The 21,497-nt window shown below is 46.2% G+C and overlaps 1 protein-coding gene and 1 non-coding gene across 2 annotated transcripts in view; both read left to right on the top strand.

The window, feature by feature from the left end:
• Positions 1-21,497, top strand: part of TG (thyroglobulin) — a 243,690-nt gene that overhangs the window by 9,022 nt on the left and 213,171 nt on the right. The window contains exons 6-15 of the mRNA XM_069465395.1: positions 4,178-4,284; positions 4,787-4,930; positions 5,140-5,325; positions 8,710-9,807; positions 10,511-11,095; positions 14,117-14,356; positions 17,669-17,806; positions 18,208-18,285; positions 18,857-18,969; positions 20,890-20,992. Coding sequence (XP_069321496.1) covers positions 4,178-4,284; positions 4,787-4,930; positions 5,140-5,325; positions 8,710-9,807; positions 10,511-11,095; positions 14,117-14,356; positions 17,669-17,806; positions 18,208-18,285; positions 18,857-18,969; positions 20,890-20,992 — 2,792 coding nt within the window. The remainder of the gene's footprint in view (positions 1-4,177; positions 4,285-4,786; positions 4,931-5,139; positions 5,326-8,709; positions 9,808-10,510; positions 11,096-14,116; positions 14,357-17,668; positions 17,807-18,207; positions 18,286-18,856; positions 18,970-20,889; positions 20,993-21,497) is intronic.
• On the top strand, positions 9,924-10,030 carry LOC138382038 (U6 spliceosomal RNA). The gene has a single exon (XR_011233216.1). It is a non-coding gene; the product is annotated as a U6 spliceosomal RNA (small nuclear RNA).

The following is a 21,497-nucleotide window of genomic DNA, read 5'->3' as shown; positions in this document are numbered from 1 at the left end:
CTAAAGACTTTAGTGATCTGAGTTAAAATTCAGTTAATTGGCTTCTTTATCAACCCTTGTCCTTAGTGACTAAACTCACTCAAACTTTTTAGTAAACAGTCTCACCGCAAACCCCTTAGTCACCCATGCTACCCAGATTGTCCCGTGGGAAGGGTCAGATGCATCATAATACATGGTGAAGGCGCATTGTAGGTGGAACATAGAAGGGACTGTATGGAGAAATCAGGTATTATGCTAGGCTACGGCCCCTCCACAAAGGAGTACACACTCCAGTGCAGGAGAAAATCAAATACATGGCTAATTTATTAATCAACGATTAGATTTCTGGAGGGACTGCCCATGGAGATGCTAGAGGATCTGACTGAGCCCAGAGACACGAATCCTGCTCTGCACATGAGCAAGACCAGATGCTGGGGGGGGGACCAGGGCTTCACAGTCTTGTCGGGAATTTCCCTGCTTGCAGGCTGGGTGCAAGCTCAGAAACGCTGTCACCTGCCCCTCCACTAGCATTTTCTTTCTTGAGGACTCTTCTATGATCACCCTGAGAGTTTGCTTTTTATTCAACAAAAAGCAAGCATCCTTTTCCACTAGATAAAATACATACCATGTTTTATTTTTATTAAATATTGCATTGATTTTATGTTCCTTCTTTCTTCTCATTTTCCCAGAGCAGGATAAATGTGGAAATTAGAGGAATTCATGAGCAAGGCAAAATAAGGGTAGAAAATAAGAACCAGGCAGGGCCACGGTAGGCCCACATCAACCATTCTATGAAGTTATAACAGCTGTGTGAGGCTGTGTGTTTGTCTCTGAGCTACCTATATGACCACAGAAAAGAGAAAATAGTCTAAGTTATTTGGTTTCTACCAGATGAAAATAAGCTGGTTTCTCAGGGGAACACAACTTTTTCTTCTATTGAAGATGAAGGAGACTTTGTTCCTCTGGTCCTCATAAAGGGGCCTACATGACGTGACAATTTCCTGCTGCCAACAGGAGTGTCAGTTTCTTAAGGCTGGGGCCTGTGAGAAGCGACGGGCACAGCGTTTTCATGTGCTGTATTTCAGTGACTGAGATCTTGGGTCCTGGCATTTTCTACCAGACTCGTACCTCCCTCTGTGACTGCCAGTCTCTCAGTTTTCCCGTCTCCACCTTGAAGTTGGAGGCACGTTAATCACTCTTCTAGACACGTTGTTCACTTCTCCATTTGCTCCTGGTCAAATTGCCATTCTTGGCTTTAGAATCACACTGAAACTCACCTCCTTTGGGAGCATTCTTTGGCCATATGATAGGTTACAAACCCCGCTGGCCCAGGTATGAGGATGGAGTCAGGCTGTCTCGCTTTCTTCAGGACTTTCAGTTGGGTTTCAAGGTTTGACTTTCCTTGATTGACATGGGGTAGGGATCTAATACGGAGAAGGTTGACAGCACGGCAGAAGCCCTGTGCCCTGGTGACAGCAAATCACCAAAGACAACAGCAAAAGTGACAACTAAACATTATAACAGTGCTAATTGTTATGCTGGAGGAAAAATCCAAAATTCATAGATGGTGATGTTATGTCAGAAATTAGCCACAAAAATCAGATTGTATCAAATTGAATTGTGGGAACATAGGAAATCAGGAAGATTTAGAGCTTGAACTCACTGTTGATTGCAGGGCAGGGCCCCCAAAGGACTGGGCTCTGTTGAAGTGGTGGTCTCACCTTCCAGCCCCCTGCGTTGCACTGGAAGTGAATTCAGGATACCTGGCTCCTGGTCTTGGCTGGGTGATTTTGACCCAATCATGTCACCACTCAGAATCTCACTTGTGAAATGGAAATTTTTAAAGGGTTGTTATGAGAATTAAATGAGGTAAAATATGGAGAGTGTTGGGAGTAGTGTCTGATGGTTCAATACATATCACCTGTTATTATTTTTATGAGTAGTAATTAATAATGACACTCATATTAGCTCTTCTCACCACACACAAAATAAGCAAGAGGGATTAAAGATGGCAGCACAGGGTGTTGGCCCCAGAGGTCAACAGGGGACAGCCCTAGAGAGTCTAGGCGGCAGCAGCTGGCCTTAGGATGGTCTTACTAGGAGCGGGAAGGACCCTCTCTCCAGCTGAAGCCAGGGCCATCTCCAATATGCAGGAAGGGGGAGAGCAAGAGTGAGGTCCATGCAAAAAGTAGGTCTGGGTACTGGGCAGTTTATAAGGCCAGAAACCACAGGACAGGGACTCTGACCATAAAGTGGTAGATGAAGACACCTCAGAGACCCTAGAAGTTATGTCTGCCCAGGACACTGAAGTGGGCCTCTGGGTTGAATCACAGATAATGGGACTAGAGTTATTTCAACTTCTTGTGCCTCACACTGGAATGGGGTTCAGAAGCCAACTCAGGCCAGCACCTGTGTCATTAGCATCTATCAGATGCCAGGAAAAGCTCAGTGCTTGGCATACAGAGCACAGTGATGGAGCAGAGTCACAGCCCTTGCAGGGTGTGGGGCAGGAACCAAGTTCAGCCAAACACACACTGAATAGCACCACTGGTAGAGAGAGGTTTCCATGGGGGTAAGACCAGGGCTGGAACCTGAGTTTTCACCACTAGTTGAAGATAGTGGCCCACATACCTCACCTTAATCTCTAACACTCCTTTTTTTAGAAGTGTTAAGTGGATTAAATGAGTCAATGTCTATTAAATATTTTGCAGACATTTTTTTACAAAGTAGTGCTCAATAAATGGAGGTGATTATTATACTCTTATCAACACTTTCAGAATTGAATTATCCCAGGTTTCAGTGAATGAACTTTTATTATACACCCCCTGTCAGTGGCAACTAGGCAAAGTGGGTTTTTAACTTCTATTATGCAATTCACTTTCTATAACATTCTTTATTTAACCCAGATACACACAATAATAGACCAACAACATGGAAAGAAAACCCTTATCCATATCCTATAGTGCTTTCATAGATTTTGTTTTGCATATTCATTTATATTCAAATTAACTAATACTTGTTGCACCCACATGTTCGGGGTCTGAGCAGTTACTCTGACATACGTTGTCTTCCAACACCAGCTCATTTACATAGTGGTAACTGCAGCGTATGTATTCCATTTTATAGTCTAGTGTTTTTATATAATGTTATACATGCTCCCTTTTGGCTAGTGTTTAGAAGTATCATCCTCAACTGTAGCATTTTATTCCATTTAGGAGATTTACTATAATTGACTTCTTAATTTTTCCATCATTGGATATTAAGGTTGTTTTCAATATTTTGCTAGAATAGATTACACAGCAATAGACCTGTCAGTGCAGAGAGATGCTATTTTCGCTAACATTGTGTGGGGATATATTTCAAGATGTAGGTAGAAACATACTATGCTTGGACCTCATGTACAGCTATATAGGGCATGAAAACAAATCTCTCAGTGTTGTACAAAGATGAAAAATTCCTCACTGGTTGTAAATCATCGCACAGGGGAAGAACTAAAACATGGCTCTTCATACCTTAGTTTTTTCTGTTATTTCCAGGATGGGGAACCCAGCTGATGAGCGCCTTACAGCAATTGCCAAGCCAGACATGATTAGGGAATTTCTTTCCTCGATTTACAGAAAGGGATGGATGGCCCTTGTTAGTGATGTCATATTGATTCATGTTTTTTCAACTATAGAACTGGAAAATTTCCTTCTTATGGATTTCCTATGGTGGGATCTGGCTCCTTTTCAAGCTCTTGAAAAGTTGTAAAGGGCCCTGAAGTCATTTGATCTTCCAAAATGAGATCATCTACAATGTACCATATGTTTGCAAAGCAAACTTGGCCCTGAGTCTCTAGAGCTATAGTCCAGTAAAGTAGCCAGTTAATGCAATGTTCATGACTTGTTTTCTGCCTGGCCCTGTGAAACACATGCGTGGGATAAACTGGTCAAATGCCATAAGTGAGGCAAACAGCTAATTAGTAGGTGACAGCTAAGCACAGCTTTATTTTATAAGGTCCAGCCTGGTTCCAGCCAGGCAAAACTAATTTAGAAAAGAAATGCATTTACTGAAGGAGGCATGGCGCAACTGTCAGGAGATAAAAAAGCAGACATTCCTTTTCCCTCGGTGTGGACTTGGCCACATTTATTGCTACAGGAAGAGCTAGTGATGATTTGTCTTTTATAAAATGGTGATCATAAATCTCATTCTCTCTCAGGTTTCCAGATGCATTTGTGACCTTCAGCTCCTTCCGGAGAAGGTTCCCCGAGGTGTCTGGGTATTGTCACTGTGCTGACAGCCAAGGGCGGGAACTGGCTGAGACAGGTGAGTGAGCACACCTCAGGCAATCTGAAGGGAGGGAGAGCAATTCATCAGGTGCCAGAGCCTGATATCATTGCTCATAAAGCAGAACTAGTAATGACCGCCGCTCCCCTGCGAAGCCACTGTGGGTATTGAAGAGGATGCAGTCTTAGCAAACTTTCTTCTGTAGTACTTTGAATGCAGCTGGCCCAAATGGTGCCTTTGTGCTTACTGGAAAGTGGCACACACACCCCCACCCCAGGCAGATGCAGCTCTGAGGTTGGTGAGTGGAACACAGTATGGATTTCAATCTCTTATTCTCTAGGCAGTGCTCCTTTGTGCTGTGAACAACCTGCACAACCATACACACCTGTCCTGACTGTGGAAACTATTAAAGTATTATTCAGACCTGATGCATAATGATGTTGGTGAAGGCTCTGTCCCTCTTAGTATCTGTTTGCACTGCAATGTCAGGGCTTCCTTTCTAAATGAGGCCATCCCTGAAATGCTTGCTGTCTTTGCTCAGGTGTGGAGTTGTTACTGGATGAAATTTATGACACCATTTTTGCTGGCCTGGACCTTGCTTCCACCTTCACTGAAACCACCCTGTACCGGATCCTGCAGAGACGGTTCCTAGCAGTTCAATTAGTCATCTCCGGCAGATTCCGATGTAAGTAACAAACTGCCAACAGATGTGTGTGTTTCTGCTGAGGGAAACCACTTGGGTTTTAAAGTGGCTACATTTGGCTGTTCCATCAAAGTGAGTGCAGATATTAAAAAAAAAAAAAAAATCTTAGCAGCAAACAGCAATACATGCTGTAAACATGTGAAGCATTGCTTACACACTGCCGTCTCCTCTCCTGCGTGGATTTCTTCTAGGCCCCACAAAATGTGAAGTGGAGCGGTTTGCAGCAACCAGCTTTGGTCACCCCCATGTTCCAAGCTGCCGCCGAGATGGGGACTACCAGGCGGTGCAGTGCCAGAAGGAAGGGCCGTGCTGGTGTGTGGACGCCCGGGGAAAAGAGATCCAGGGAACCCGGCAGCAAGGGGAGCCGCCATCTTGTGGTGGGTTTCCTCTCAGGGGGCTTCCTCTTTTGGTCTCCTCAGATCATACTACTGTAACTGTCCCCCAGACCAACTTTTCTCGACCCCATTAATTCAACTGCCTACTGACTGCTCCACAGACCCTTCAAGTGCAACGTGACTGAAAACCAGTTTGTCATCAACTTCCAACATGTTTCTTATCTTGTGTCAGATGTAGTTGCTTTCTCAGGGAGCTCAAGGAATATTGGGGGGCTCACAAGTGAAGAAAAAGAGAAGAGAATTAAGTTTCCAGGTGCCGTGAGAGAAGTGTGCACAGGTAACTAAAGGAGCATAGTTGTAGGATAGGAGATGGTCTGTTCTATCTTGCAGCATGTGTGAGCAGGAGGCATTTAGGAAGACTTCGTGGAAGAGGTGACACTTGATCAGAGTTTTCCACAGTGAAGATGTTTCCTGAAGGAGGAAAGTAAGGAAAGGTGTTTTCTATAGAGAAAGCAGGAGAAGCAAAATTATAAGGACAGGAATAATAGGCATGGATAGGCTAATGATCACTGGATCTGCAAGAAGGATAGAGAAAAAAATTTTGTGGGAAAGGCAGTAGTAAGTTGGTGAGGTCTTTCTTGTCATAACAAAGGTGTGAGATCTTCATCCTGGAGTGAAGACATGGAGAGGTTTAAGCTGGAGAGTGTTGTGATAGCTTTTGTGTGTAAGACAAATTCTGGAGGAAGGGCCAAAGGGAACATTAGACTGGAGGCAATGGGGCTAATTAGAAGGTCACTGCAATGTTTTGAACCAAGACGATGGGGTCTACATTAGTTTTCTAGGGCTGCTGCAGTACATCACCACAAACTGGGTAGCTTAGAACAACAGGAATCTATTGTCTCACTGTTCTGGAGGCTGGAACTCCAAAATCAAGGTGTCAGCAGGGACACACTCTCTCTGCAGGCTCTGGGGGAGGATCCTTTCCTGCCTCTTTCTAGCTCATGGTGGGTGCCAGCAACTGGTGGCATTCTTTGGCTTGTGGCAGCATCGACAATGGCTGTCTTCCCTTTGCACCTGTCTCTGTGTCTCTGCATCTCTACTTATAAGAAGAGCAGTCACGTTGATTAAGGGCCCACCTAAACCAGCACGACCTCATCTTAACTACTCTCATCTACAACAACTCTTTTGCCAAATAAGGTTACGTTCTGTGGTTCTGGGAAGAACATGAATTTTGGGGGGACACTATTCAACACAGTATGGGCACCAATCCTAAAGCAGAAGTAGTGGCAGATAGTGAGAACTATCACTAGGCATTCCAGCAAGACCCCATTTGATCTTCCCAGTGGGAGTTTGAGGGATGTTAGCGAAGAGGGAGGGACAAGAATCCAGGAGCACTCACAGGCTTCCGACTTGGGTAAGCCATGCAGATTCAGAAAGGTTTGCAACAGTGAAGAAGAATGCAGGGTTTTTTGTAGCTTCAAAATAGATATGTATTAACATTTGCTCAATAATTCCTGTTAAGTCACTCCATTTCTTCAACCTAACATTTTAAATATTCTATGTGGTGTTTGGTAGTGCTCTATCTGCTGAGCATGAGAATGTTGAAAATGAAAATTTGGAGGTCCTGCCTTGAAGGTATTAATACTTACAATCACATTTCAGTTCTATCAAAACCTAGAGAGTGTGGTGCCCTTTAACTTCCAGGAGGAAATGAAGCACTATGGCTTTCCAAATGAAAAACAATAAATAGCTCTATCGATGGATGGTTCATATATTTTTACTTTTCCTCTCTGGCATGTCAGTCCTATTTCTGTGGAAAAAATGCCACATGGAAATGATATCTGAATTTCTTTGCCTTGGTAACACCACATAACAAATGGATGGAAGGGATAAGCTATGAATTTGGAAAGAGAATAAGCGGTGAACTTTACTCCTTCCATACCTTCCTGTAATAGCCATTAGAGGAGGCCATGGCCTTGGTGGGGGATGTGCTACAGGCTCTGATGTTGCCGGTCTTCTTTCCCCCCACTTCTCACCACATTTTCCAGTTCTTTCTCTGTTGCCTGGTTACAGAAGGAAATTGGCTGACTTCCTCTTTGGCATCCATGTGCATCAAGAAGAAAAAATTATTTTAAAAGTTGGGGGTGGGTTGAGTGGTTTAAAAGGTCCTCTAAGATTTGTGATTTTATGGAGAAAAAAGCAGCTTACTTACTTCTACCTATGTGACTGAGGCTTTCACTTGGCATTTGAATTTTATATATTTTTTCTTTAATGTGATTACGGTCAACCTGGGCTGTTCAGACAGAATGACCTGACCATGCATGGAGTTCACTGAATTGATCACTGTTTAATTAGCAATTTCAAGGAAAGATCAAGAAGCCCAGAAGAATGTGCTAAGTGTGTTTGCTGGGCACTATTGTATTATATTATAGGAAATATTATGTTATAATAGAGGAAAATATTCCTTACTATGGGAAACACCAATAGCATCTAAAGTATGGTTCTTATCCTCAAGGAAACCATAGCTAGCCTGGACAAGACTATCCATGGGGAGGAATTAGGCAGTCACATGGAAAGCATATAGTGGTGCATTATAGACCATTAAAAATTTCAATAAGGGAATAATTTTAAACAACATTTCATTACATACAAATAGGAATTTGTTGGCATACTATTTTCCTAGGCTGCCATAGCAAATCACCACAAACTAGGTAGCTTAAAACAGCAGAAATTTATTCTCTCACAGTTCTGGAGGCTGCAAGTCTGAACACCAGGTGTTGGCAGGACCATTCTCCCCCAAAGTCTCTAGGGAAGGATCCTTCTTGCCCGTTCCTAGCTTCTGGTGGCTGCTGGCAATCCCTGGTGTTCCTGGGCTTGTGGCTGTGTCACTCCAATCTGTGCCTCCGTCCTCACATGGCCTCTTCCTTGTGTGTCTCTCTGTGTCTTTACATGATCTTCTAATAAGGACACCAGGCCCTGGATTTAGAGCTCACCCCAATCCAGTATGACATCATTTTCACTTGATTCCATCTGCAAAGATCCTGTTTCTAAATAGGTCACATTCTGAGGTTCCAGGTAGACATGAACTTGAGGGGAGGGACACTATTCAACCCAGTACAGTTGGCGAATGTGGTCAGATTTTTGGAAAGTAGGCCAGTATCTGTGAGACTTGCTTTAGATAGAGTCAACCTCTAATGAAAGCTGAGGGATGTCATGGGGAATAGTCACGCCTCTAAATATGGCCCCCACAAGGCGGCTTCGAGGGAAAGGAAAAAATAAAAGGATGCAGAGAAGGAATTAGTCCCCAGTGTAGGTGTCCTTGATTGAACTGAGTTAGCATCTTACCACTGGAAAGATCCGAAGGGTTGTCTCAGGACTGCTTACGATGTTAATGTCACTTTTCCTGTTTGGCTTTGTTTCGTGCAGCTGAAGACCAATCTTGTGCCTCTGAAAGGCGGCAGGCCTTGTCCAGACTCTACTTTGGGACCTCAGGCTACTTCAGCCAGCAAGATCTGTTCTCTTCTGAGGAAGGACGAGGCTCTCGGAGAGGAGCCAGGTTTGCCACATCCTGCCCACTGACGGTCAAGGAGCTCTTTGTCGACTCCGGGCTTCTCCGCCCAATGGTGGAAGGGCAGGGTCCACTGTTTTCCGCCTCAGAAAGTCTCCTCAAAGAAGCCATGCGAGTGCTTTTCCCCTCCCGAGAGCTGGCTCGACTTGCTCTTCAGTTTACTACCAACCCAAAGAAACTCCAGCAAAACCTCTTTGCAGGGAAATTTTTGGAGAATGTTGGCCAGTTTAACATGTCTGGAGCCCTTGGCACAAGAGGCACATTTAACTTCAGTCAGTTTTTCCAGCAACTTGGTCTCCCAGGCTTCCAGAACAGAAGGAGACTAGAAGAACCAGCCCAACTGCTTTCTGTGGGATTGGATTCAAATTCTTCCACGGAAAGTCCTGAAGCCTCTAAGAAGGGTGTTGCTATGAATAAGCCAATTGTGGGCAGCTTTGGCTTTGAAGTTAACTTACAAGAGAACCAAAATGCCCTAAAATTTCTTGTTTCTCTTCTGGAGCTTCCAGAATTCCTTCTGTTCTTGCAGCGTGCTGTTTCCGTGCCAGAAGAGGTAGCAAAGGATTTAGGTGATGTGATGGGCATGGTGCTCAGCTCCCAGACCTGTGAGCAGACACCTGGAAGACTATTTGTCCCGTCATGCTCAATGGAAGGAAGCTATGAGGATGTCCAGTGCTTCCTTGGAGAGTGCTGGTGTGTGGATTCCCGGGGCAAAGAACTTCCTGGCTCAAGAGTCAGAGGAGGACGACCGAGGTGCCCCACAGAGTGTGAAAAGCAAAGAGCTCGCATGCAAAGCCTCATGGGTAGCCAGCCTGCTGGGTCCAGCTTGTTTGTCCCTGCTTGTACCAGTGAGGGACACTTCCTCCCTGTCCAGTGCTTCAACTCAGAGTGCTACTGTGTTGACGCTGAGGGTCAGGCCATTCCTGGAACTCGAAGTGTAACTGGCGAACCCAAGCAATGTGAGTCTATTGTGTACTCAATCTGTAGACTCAGAGTCTCTCTTTAGGCCCTGCCCCAATGCATTGCAGTAGCAAGAATCCACTCGTGGCTAAAATCTAAATTTAAACTTCAGTTAGTGCTCGCTTCGGCAGCACATATACTAAAATTGGAATGATACAGAGAAGATTAGCATGGCCCCTGCGCAAGGATGACACGCAAATTCATGAAGTGTTCCATATTTTTGAAGCTCAGACTCGGGGGGATGGGGGGCATGGGCAATATATATAACCTGAACTTTTGTACTCCCATAATGAGCTGGAGAAAAAAAAAAAAAAAAAAAAAAAGATCCCACATGTAAAAAAAAAAAAAAAAAAAAAAAATCCCAAACTTCAGTTAATGGCAAAATTAACTGCTGAAAGCAAAAATTATCCAGGAACATCTGGATAATGTTAACCATTCTAATGAGTGAATTGGGAGATTTGTTTGGCCTTAAAGAACTGCCACATACATTGCTGCAGTGCTATCAATAGCTGGTCTCAATGGTGCTGATTTAGTCATGGGGTGCTCTCTGTCTAGATGGCATTTACAGATTTAAGGTTGTTGGAATTTCTATGGCCACATAAGGTTTTTTGCTGGAGTTTGGACAGTTAAGTAGTTTCATCTTGGTCTGTCCAGCTTATTAAATTTCTTAAACTGAAACCCCTGTTCATTGTTCCTCCCCAGGCCCCGCACCCTGTCAGTTGCAGGCTGAGCAAGCTTTCCTCAGGACGGTGTCAGCCCTGCTCTCCAATGTCAGCATGCCACCTGCCCTCTCTGCCATCTACATCCCCCAGTGCAGTGCCAATGGGAAGTGGAGACGTGTGCAATGTGACGGGCCCCCCGAGCAGGTCTTCGAGTGGTACCAACGATGGGGGACTCAGAACGATGGCCCAGACCTGACCCCTGCCGAGCTGCTAGTGAAGATCATGAGCTATAGAGAAGCAGCTTCTGGAAACTTCCATATCTTTATTCAAAGTCTGTATGAGGCTGGCCAACAAGGCATCTTCCCGGTGCTGACACAATACCCTTCTCTCCAAGATGTCCCACTAGCGGTATTGGAAGGGAACCTAACTCAGCCCAGGAAGAATATCCTCCTGGAACCCTACATCTTCTGGCAGATCCTGAACGGCCAGCTCAGCCGCTACCCAGGGCCCTACTCAGACTTCAGCACTCCCTTGGCACACTTCGACCTGCGGAACTGCTGGTGTGTGGATGAGGCTGGTCAAGAGCTGGAAGGAACACGGGTTGAGCCAAGCAAGCTCCCAGCATGTGAGTAACTCCTGTGAAGAGCTGAATTTACTTTTTTTTTAAAAGGATGTTTAATAGGAGGGTATTGAGTGTCAAAGCTAGAATGGAGTTTAGAGACAGCCAGGTACACACCCCTTCAATGCATGGCAGAGAAAACCAAGGCTCATGAATGGGAAGAAACTTCCCTGCATCCTCACAGTCAGGCATTGGCAAGGTTGATATAGTATATTTTAAATTTTTCATATAATTGACTATGTAAATCAATGCCTTAGATTTTACTGGTTATCTTCTGTGTGCAAAGCACTCTCTTAGAGCCATTGAAGGCTATAAAAGTGAAAATGACCTGGCCCTTGTCCTCCTATGGCAAATGTTTAGTAACCTCTCATCAGTTAGATGCACCATTTGATTAATCAACAAGGATCATGGTGACCCTGCTATTTGCACAAAACACTACTAGGTGCTGAGGACCCCAGGAGAGTGCCACCCAAAGTGATTTTAATTGACTTGGAGGGATTTAATGAAGGGATTAATTGGAGAACCGCTCATGGAGGTCTCTGAGTTCAGCTTTGTGGCAGGTAGACTCATACAAAACTTGCGGTATAGGAAGCATAAATAGAATGAAACTGACTCTGTGTTTTCACTTAAAATTCCTTATTCCCAAATAGCCATGCCAGCAATTTGAAAGAACAACCAGACAGATTCAACGATGTTATTATCAAATCAGAATCTCTCTAACCAGCAGTTGCTAGTATTATAGGTAATATAATAGCTGTTCAAGTTCAATGAAATCTCTCAATTTGTTCCTTGCAATGGTCAACATTGTCTTGAACCTTTCTGAGTATATTAAAATTCATAAGGCTATTTTAATATTAGCCAAATTTTAGACGTTAGCAGCAACTGGATTTTTAGAATGTTGGATGAAAGAACCATGTGATGAGAATAGTAATTCCCTTGTCTTTTTTAACAACCTGGAGATAATACTACTAGAATTCTCCATTAAAATGTCAAGTTCTAGCAAAAGAAATCTTGAAGTTAACACACTGAGGTTGGTCTGACTCTTACATAAGAAGTCTTATTTATTTTTGTGAAATCTATAGAATCATTCTCCATACCAATGGTCGGGTCTCTTACATGGGGACATTCCTATAATTTTTGATTTTCTGAGATTGCATTTTGTCCTCTTTGTATGAAAATTTAGGGGCCTGAGTTGCTGAAACCAAAAGTACTTAGTAACTTTAGTGACTAGCCTTATTATACCTTGGTCTGACTGCTGGGCAGATCATTAGAACTAGACTTAGAGTAATTGGCTTTTTCACTGAGTAACAGGAGGCTGTGTAGAGTAGACAGCCAGGTGTACAAGATCATCCACTAGGGAGAAAATATTAGACCTTCCATCTGTATTCAGTGTTTCATCACTTCCTTTCACATTTCTATTTTTGTTTGTGCAATTAAGTGTTAACAGCTGAAACAGCTGAGGAGACTGCACGTGGTATATTATTATAGCGGAACATGCATATACTTTACAAAGAAATACCCATATCTTGGGAGTACATATTCAAGCTTTTTTATTGATAGGGGTATGTGATAGAAAGATTTTGGTGACCATTGGTTCAGAGCCTTGATACTCAAAGTAGGGTCTAACAGCATCAGCATCACCTTGGGAACTTAATAAAGATTCAGGATCTCAGGCCCTACCTGATGAATCAAAATATGCATTTCTTCAGTGTTTCTGGGTGAATCTAATGGATCCACAAGCTTGAGAAGGACTGGCCTGGAGGACAGAACACTAGTACCCTGGCTCTGCCATTTACCACTGTGTGACCTAAAGGAGGGTGACCCCCAAGTCTTAGTTTCATCTGTAAAATGGGAATTGTAATACATAGCTACCTCAAAGGCCTGTTGGGGGAATTATAAGAATTAATAGATGTAAAGTGCCAGCCCTGGTACATAGGAGGTACTTAATACATGATAGCTGCATTAATACAATTGATAGTGAACAGTGCAGGGACCAATAACTTCCACACACACACACACACACACACACACACGCAGGGATGATGGCTCAGACCTCTAGGAATGTGAGTCCACACTACCGACTCTGACCTGTTTGAAATTTTGCTTTTTTCGCTTAATAGACATTTTGTGTGTGTGTGTGTGTGTGTGTGTGTGTGTGTATTTATTTACTGAGAGAGAGAGAAAATACATATAATGCATAAAGTTGTCATTGAAAATAGTAATACATTGATCAGCCCACCAAAGTTTGCCTATATAGTGTACGAATTTAAATACTAGTTTTCCTTTCCTTCAAACTTCAATTTTACTTTTCCTGAATCTATTCTCTTATTCATTTTTAAGCAGGTATTCAATCTTTCAGTTTCACTTAATGGTGTATTTTTGAAGTGGTAACAGCCCCATTAACTGCTTAAGGCCCTACTGATGTCAAACAGAGTGTATTTTACTATGAAACAATAAGTTGTTTCCTAAGAAGCAATAACTGATTTCCTAAGAAAAGACCATAATATTATTATTATTTTTGGACCACCTACTGCATGCACTGTGCTGTATGACGGTGACACAGTCATGAAAAGGATGATGTCTGCTCTGAGAAGCTCAGAGACCAGTATATGTGTATATGTGTATGTGTGTGTGGTGTGTGTATGTGTGTGTAGTGTGTGTGTGTATGTATGTGTTTGTGTGTATATGTGTGGTGTGTTTATATGTGGTGGGTGCATGACTTGTGTGTATGTGTGCATGTGTGTGATGTGTGTATATGTGTATATGTGTGGTGTGTGTATGTGTATATATGTGTGGTGTCTGGTATGTGTGTAGTATGTGTGTGTTGTGGTATGTGTAATGTATGTATGTTTGTGTATATATCTGTGTGTATATATGTGCATGTGTATATAAGTGGTATGTGTCTTGTGTATATGTGTGCATGTATGTGGTATGTGTATGTGTACACATGTATGTGTGCGTGCTTCAGGGAGGTCAGGGAGCTATAAATGGTGAGTGAGTCCATCTGTGATATTTCTATTCCCCTAGGTCCTGGCTCCTGTGAGGAAGAGAAGCTTCGTGTACTGCAGTTCATTAAGGAAACAGAAGAGATTGTCTCAGCTTCCAACAGCTCTTGGTTCCCTCTGGGAGAGAGTTTCCTGGTGGCCAAGGGGATCCGGCTGACCAGTGAGGAGCTGGGCCTTCCTCTGCGCTCCCCAGCCCGGGAGGCTTTCTCAGAGAAGTTTCTGCGCGGGAGCGAGGATGCCATCCGTTTGGCGGCTCAATCGAGTGAGTGTGCGCACATCAGGTTTCTTACTCTCTCTCTTTGGAGAAGCACAAGCTTAAATCAGTCTCTCCTCAGTCTTTAGGACTTTGTGCCTTGGCTTCCCCGCCTGGTGGGTTTCTGGAAAAGAAAAAGCAAAGTGGTTCTGTGACACCAGTCAAAGCTGAAACGCTTCTCCAAAGCTCCCCCAAATCCTCCAGCACAGCCGCGCTGGGGCTGGTCCCACATTCTGTACTACAGACGGCCCCCCAGCTCCCATGAAGCCCAACATTCTTGTTAAAATGTGAAAGACTCCTGCTCCCAAATACTCATGTAACCCTGATGGCCTGTTCCCAAACCTGCCTCCATTTCCAGGGATTCAGGAACACCGCAAAGAGGGAGGGAGAGAAACCCTCACTACTGAGGAACTATCACACGTGTGATCTCATCTAATCCTGACAGTAACTCCAAAGGCACGAATTATTACCTGCATATGACAGAGGAATAAGCTCAGAGAGCCCACAGTCCTCTAGCCCATAATAATAGCCAAACAGTACTCAAATCTGTGTTACTGTGCTGCATAGATTATCAGATGCTTGCATTTAATCCTCTAGCAGTTCCAGGAGGATGATTCTATATTTGCCACCTGCAGTTCTTTACAAATGGGGAAACTGAGTCTGAGGTTAAGTCACTTGCCTAAGTTCAGCCAACTAGTAACTGGTGGAGCCTGGATGGGAACCCCAGGGGTCTGGTCTTTGAGCCCATGCTCTCAACTCCTCTGTGCCCCTGCCGGGCGGATCCCAGGTGCAGTTGAAGTCGATGCCTAGATCTGTCTCATCCTAAAGCTCTTGTTCTTCCTCCATGGCCCCACAGCCTGCTCTGGTGGGAGAGCCTAGTCCCCTTCAAGTTCTCTCAGGAACCCCACATCGACTTGGCAGGGACAAACGATTCATCTGCCTCTGGGCCTTACCTGAGTTCCCCATCCCTTTCAAATTGTCTCAGCTGACTCCCTTTCTGAAGTTTTCTAGTCTTGGGTCGCAGAACAGCAAAGCAGTGCTGCCCGACAACATCTGCTCCCAGTCAAAGAGAATGCATTCCCACTGGCTGGCGCCTCTCCGCCTTCCTGCTGCTGGGCTTGGGATCTGGGCTCAGTTGTCTTTGATCTCTTAACTCTCCAAGAGACTCTTCCAAGGGCCATCTTTGTTTCCTGCCTCTCTCCCTCACCAGACGTCTCTTTAGGAGGACAAGGCACCACGTCTTATTCGCCTCTATATCCCTGGTGTCTGGTGCAGCGCCTGGCTCCAGGGAGGAGCTCAGTAAATGGTGGTCAGCTGTCCTGTTGTTTCCTTCTGCCCCTTCCGCTTTTTCTTCCATTCACTACCCTTACCCTATGCCCAGGGACCTCTATTCTCTGTTCCTCAGAGACTTGGGGACTTCTGCTTTTGACAAGAAACCCATTGTTTGAAATTTTGTGCATGAACAGGATTTGACGTAACCAAAGAGAGAAGTGACACTGATGCCCCTTCAGTCGTGACCATTCTGGTCAGGGAGGGAAATGTAGAGAAAGGGGCAAGAGCATTGTTGGTGCCATAGAGATTTGTCATTGAATGGCATGGAGGCACTTTCTTCGGAAGTCAAGCTGAGGAAGTTCCTCTCCAACTAACCACATGGTGATTTTGCATGTCTGAGGCTGTGGGGAAAGAAGGGTCCACAGAGAAGGACCGGAACAGGCCTTCTCCCTGAGAGTTTGGGGGTTGAGGGCCCAGGACAAGAAGAGACTGAGGGCCACAGTGTGTCTTTGGTCAATAGAACATGGCAGCAGTGTCCTAAGGCCTCACGAGGGTGGCGGAGGGTGTGGGACTGTGCCTGGCATGAACATGGTGCTTAATGCCTATTGGCTCTTTTGATAGACATATCACACTTACCCTGTTAGGTGAGTATTAGACCCATTTCATAGATGAGGAAACTCAGGCTCAGAGAGGTTGGGCAATTTGCTCATAATCACACAGCTAAGAGGTGCAGTGCCAGAATTCAGATGGAGGCTTATCAGACTCCAGAGCCCTGCCCACTACCCCAGGATGCCCCAAAGGTGGGTATTGCTGTCCCCAGATGGGTTCTGACTGCAGGTTAGTGGCATCCTTATATTTGTAAGTTCCCGCCTTTGGAGTCACAAAGCCCATTTCTCAAGGGTGGTGAGTTGGGGAGAACTGCCCTGATGTGCAGAAGGCGATGGCCAACTCGGCTGCCCCAGTTGCGGCCATTCTCCTCCAGGATTCCTGGGAGGAGGCACAGCCCATCCAAGCACCTGCAGGAGTGGAGAGGAGGAGAGAAGTGGTCCTCGAGAGAGGGCCTGGGAGACGTTTATTGGCCACTGCAGAGGAAGGTGGGGGGCAAAATGGAGTCCGGCGAGACTCAGGCCAAGCTGCCATGTGTCCTACCAGCTGCCCGCTCTCTGTTCGTGCTCTCCCTCTTATACATTCATTCTTTCTCTTTTTCCCACTCAGTGATTTCTTGAGTGCCTACCATGAGCCAGGCACTGCTCTGTGTGCACAAATCTCTGCACCAAAGAGCGTAAATGCTTGCATGGAAGAGATAAACCTAAACCAAATAAATAAGTGCACTGTTCAGTATGTTGCTGGTGGAGAGAGCCATGCGGAAAAGCCTGGTGGGGCAGGAAGATGCCAGAGCTGAAGATGGGGTGCTGTTTCATTAGTGGCATGACCACTGGTTCATTACTTAACCTCCCTCATGGAGCTTCTGTTTCCTCACCTGGGGTAAAAGTTCTGACTTCAGGGAGCTGCTGTGAAAATCAGATATTATTTTGTGGATAACCAAGCTTCCTAAGAGGGCAGCCAACTTAGACTGACCTCTTGTGTTCAAGTCCAGCCTCTCTACTTCCCGGCTTTGAGGTCTCAGTTTTCTCATCCATTAAATGAGATAATATTGCCTTCCTTGTAGAGTGGTTGTGAGAATTAAATTAATTAAAGTGTGTACTTAGGTAGTGCCTGGTACATAACAGATGCTTATAAACCTCAGCTGTTATTGCTGTTATCTCATGTGCCTGACACTTCATTGACCTCATCAATTCTCTGTGGAAGTCATTGTAGAGATCTGCAAAGATTATTTTAATTTTAAGCCTAAATGTTATTTTTAAGGCCAATCTGTTGAATGCCTTCCCACTGTTCAAGATGCCTCTGTAACATTTTGCGCTGAAATGTCTGTCAAATAAATTAGAGGACCTCCGTGCATTGGAACAGGGTTGTAATCGATTGTTCTTAGCGACAGAGCCCACACTGGGCAGGTGGTCACATTCTGCTTCTCTCCTTCCCTGACTCCAGCCTTAACCTTCTATCAGAGACGCCGCTTTTCCCTGGGCGACAGGGCTGGAGCACCCACCCTCCTGCAGTCAGGCCCCTACGTGCCACAGTGTGATGCGTTCGGAAGTTGGGAGCCCGTGCAGTGCCACGCCGGGACTGGTAAGGGGTGGTGGGCACGTTTGGGAGGCTGAGTGACGCCGCCTCCTTTTCATTTAGAGGAAAGAGCCCCACACTTGGAGGCAAGTGAGCTGGACTCTCAGGCCCCTCTTTGGCAGCTGGTGACAAATCCTTTAGCTTCTCTGGGCTCCAGTTGTCTCACCTGTGTCACGGGAGCAGGTACCTTCTACCAATAGGAAGGTCAAGTAGGTGGTTGCAGGGGGTATTGGGGCTCTAAGACCTGTGATTGTGGACACTGTCAGTCAGGGAGTCTGGGCCAGGGGGACACAGAGATGACCTTGCTTTGCACTGCTATGAATGCAAAGAAAGTAAGTTGTTCATGGGACCCTGGGAACCAAAGCCCCAGTGTGTTTCCTGAACTCCTGGCCCCTGCCTCTTTTTAGGGCACTGCTGGTGTGTGGACAGGAAGGGAGAGTTCGTGCCTGCCTCGCTGACTGCCGGGTCCCCGCAGATCCCTCGGTGTAAGTGAAGCCTGCGGAGCTCTCCACCTGGCCCCTGGGTGGGCACTCCAGGTTGGCTGAGCCAGCTGTGATCACTCAACTGTGGGAGGCTCCGTATCCCAGCCCGTGTCTCAGACCATCTGAGTGCAGCAGACACATTTCCCCAAGTCTCAGGTCCAGAGGCTCCCACTCACCTTGGCCCATTCTGATTGGTGTTCCCAGTTTCGCAGGTGGAGGGAAACAGCTGAGAGTGATGTGGGGGCCCTGGTTCCCCTCACTGTGCACCTGCTCCCTGGGCAGTTGCAGCCACTGCTGCAGTTTCAGCATCTCCCATCTGGACTGCCAGCCCCAGCCTCTCCTGAGGTTCAGCAGTGTGTAGTCACAGCCACTTGCTGTCACAAGCTGGCATGTCCCACGTGGGTCTTTGTCCTTGACCTCAAGCCTGCTTCTCCTCCGGGCTTCCAGCTCTCTATGAAGGGCACCTCCGTTCACCCAGACACATGGCTCTGAAACTTGGAGTCCACCCGGGTTCCCCGCTTTCCCTCACCTCCCATGGTCAGTCTGCTAAAAGCACCCATCTCCCTCCCCACAGGCCCCACGACCTGTGAGATTTCTCGAGCCCGTGGGCTGCTTTCTGGTTGGAAACAGGCTGGATCCCAAGGAAACCCATCTCCAAAAGACCTGTTCATCCCAACCTGCCTAGAGGTAAGGCTCTGATGGCCAGAAAGGGGATGGGGAGAGAGCCAGGATGTGCTCTCATTGGTTGAGGATTTTTCTAGTTTTCAATACATTCAGTTTAGTTAAAAACTAACATGAAGTTCAGCCTGGGCATTTGTCCTGGGCCTGGTAGACCTTGGCTCTGTGACCTCGGGCAACTCACTTACCTTCTCTGTGCTCCAGTCTGTTTTCTTTTTAAACATAAGATCAGGCCACATTTTGTCCTATCTAGTGCTAGGATTTTTTTGAGACCCCAGAGAAATGTCTTTCATGAAAACTCTTTGAAAAACAATCAAAACATATACAGTTGCTACCACGTTTTTCCTCAAGGCTTTGGCCAACACCCTATGCTGATCATGTCTCAGGTTCCCAACATCGATGGAGGACATTGCCTTACTTCCCTCCCCAGCTCCTTGGACGATTGTTATAATTCATAATTTAGTGAAGTACTCATGTAAAAGCTCCTAGAGAAAGGATTTAGGCCCCAAATCTTAACCACTTACTTGCCAAATGATGAAGTCTCTAAAATAGGGACGACAGGAACACCACTGCCTGCTCTGCTCAGCTCCTGGGGACTTTATGGAAATCAGATTAAATCAGCAAAGTAGAAGTTTATGAAACTGTAAAGTATGAGCAAAGGTTTCTTTATTATTATTGTTGGGTACTATGAACCTGGACCCAATTACAGTTAGTTTTGTAGGGAAATTAGCCAATATTATTTAGTCTTTTTATCTTGGCTGGCAGGCACCTACTGTTGGAATACAATTCTTTCCCATTTTCCTGGGCACTGGTGCTTGCTCAGGGAGAAGGAGATGAAGAAGCCACGAATTCTGAGGCGGGAAAAATGAAAGCAGAGCAGAGCTGAGCGGCGCTCTGATGCTGTGGTTCTCTGCCCACTCGTGTGGAGGACCCTAGCGCCGGTCAACAGCACCCAAGGCTCTCACTGCCCAAACCCCCAGGAAAAGCCAATAGTTAGAACACTCTCAATTTTAAGACTTTATCCCATAAAATTTTCTCAAGCCCTTGCTTGGGTTTGAACCTTACCTCCATAGCTTAACTGGATCTCTCTGGGACAGTGGAGTCTCTACCTCCAGGGCACTGCATGGATTGAATGTCACACTGGGGTGGGGATGATTATCACAGGGGAGCCTTACAGTTACATTCTCTGTCCGTGTCAGATGTCATGATTATTGTCACTGCTTGTCTGCAAACAAGGCACAGCAGATTATGAAATGAACAAGTGGCAAACAAATCCTGCAGGAAACAGCGACGACTGCTGAGCTCGGCAACTGCTGCTTTTCTCCAGCACATCTGCTTGTGCTCGTGATGAGAGAGGACATTTCCTACCACCATGTACTTAGAAGGAACATGGAAAACTGAGGCCCAGAGAGTTGAAGTGGCTCCAAACAGGCCAGGGAGGGAAGGGCTGACGCCGATAGGGCTCTGTCCCTTGAGTCCTGGCCAGACACACGGCTTGCCTGGTTCCGTATTCTTTCATCCCTGTTATGAACACTTCGGGCCTTCTCTTAGGGCTGTTCATTGAAATAGACTGAGGGATTGTTGGGGGTAGTTCAGGAGAGCAGCTGGGCTTTGGGGGCTGCTGGGTTTGCGCCCTTACCAGCTGTGGGTGCTGTTCCTCCACTTCCCCTCCCTGAGTGAGCCTCAGTTTCCCCCACCCTAGAGTGGGAGAACCGTGGTTCTTGCTTCATGGGGTAGCTATAACTATAAATTTAAATAACACATGGAAAGTGGGGGGGACAGGAGAGTGCCTCCCCCATCTCCTCCTTCTACTTGGAAAAGTCATCACCAGTTGTTTTGGGAGGGACATTTTTGATATCTGCCCACCAGCAGGTTGGGTGCAAAAGCCTCTCGCCCACAGTGCCTGACATGACCTTGGCTTTGTCTCAGACAGGAGACTATGCCAGGCTGCAGGCGTCGGAGGCTGGCACCTGGTGTGTGGACCCCGCATCAGGAGAAGGGATGCCGCCTGGCTCAAACGGCACTGCCCAGTGTGAGTGGTCCCCTGCCCCTCCCGGGAGCACTGGGTGTGGAATGCCAAGACCTGGCTTTGGGTCCCGGCTCTGCCGCTTCCGCAGCTGTGGAGGCCCAGCCCCTGACCTCACTGCACCTTAGTTTTCTCATCTATGAAATGGGGTAACATTCCCCAGCTCAGCGGGTTCCTAGTTGAAGCAAATGTGCAGGGAGCAGGCTGTGCTTTCTCACTGAGAAGCACAAACCAGCATGGGTCCCTGTCAAAGGGGCACTGGTGCTTTTGTGGGTTGACCCGCTGTGCAGCTCTGATGCACACAGGCCCTGCCTGGCCCTGGGCTTGCAGCCTGGCCCTGCAATCTGGTTCCCACAGTGAAGCCCAGGTGCTGTCCCTAAAGTGCAATGTACTGATGTCCCTCCCTGCCTAAAATGGGCGCTCCCATCATCCTTGGGGCCCCCCTCAAGCTCCCTGGTGTGGCGCAGGGCCCCGTGCGCCTGGCTGCTGTGTGGCTGCTTTGGCTTCTCCT

This window comes from Eulemur rufifrons, chromosome 3 (genome assembly GCF_041146395.1).
Source record: "Eulemur rufifrons isolate Redbay chromosome 3, OSU_ERuf_1, whole genome shotgun sequence".
Lineage (NCBI taxonomy): Eukaryota > Metazoa > Chordata > Mammalia > Primates > Lemuridae > Eulemur > Eulemur rufifrons.
This window is presented reverse-complemented; position numbering and strand designations above follow the sequence as displayed.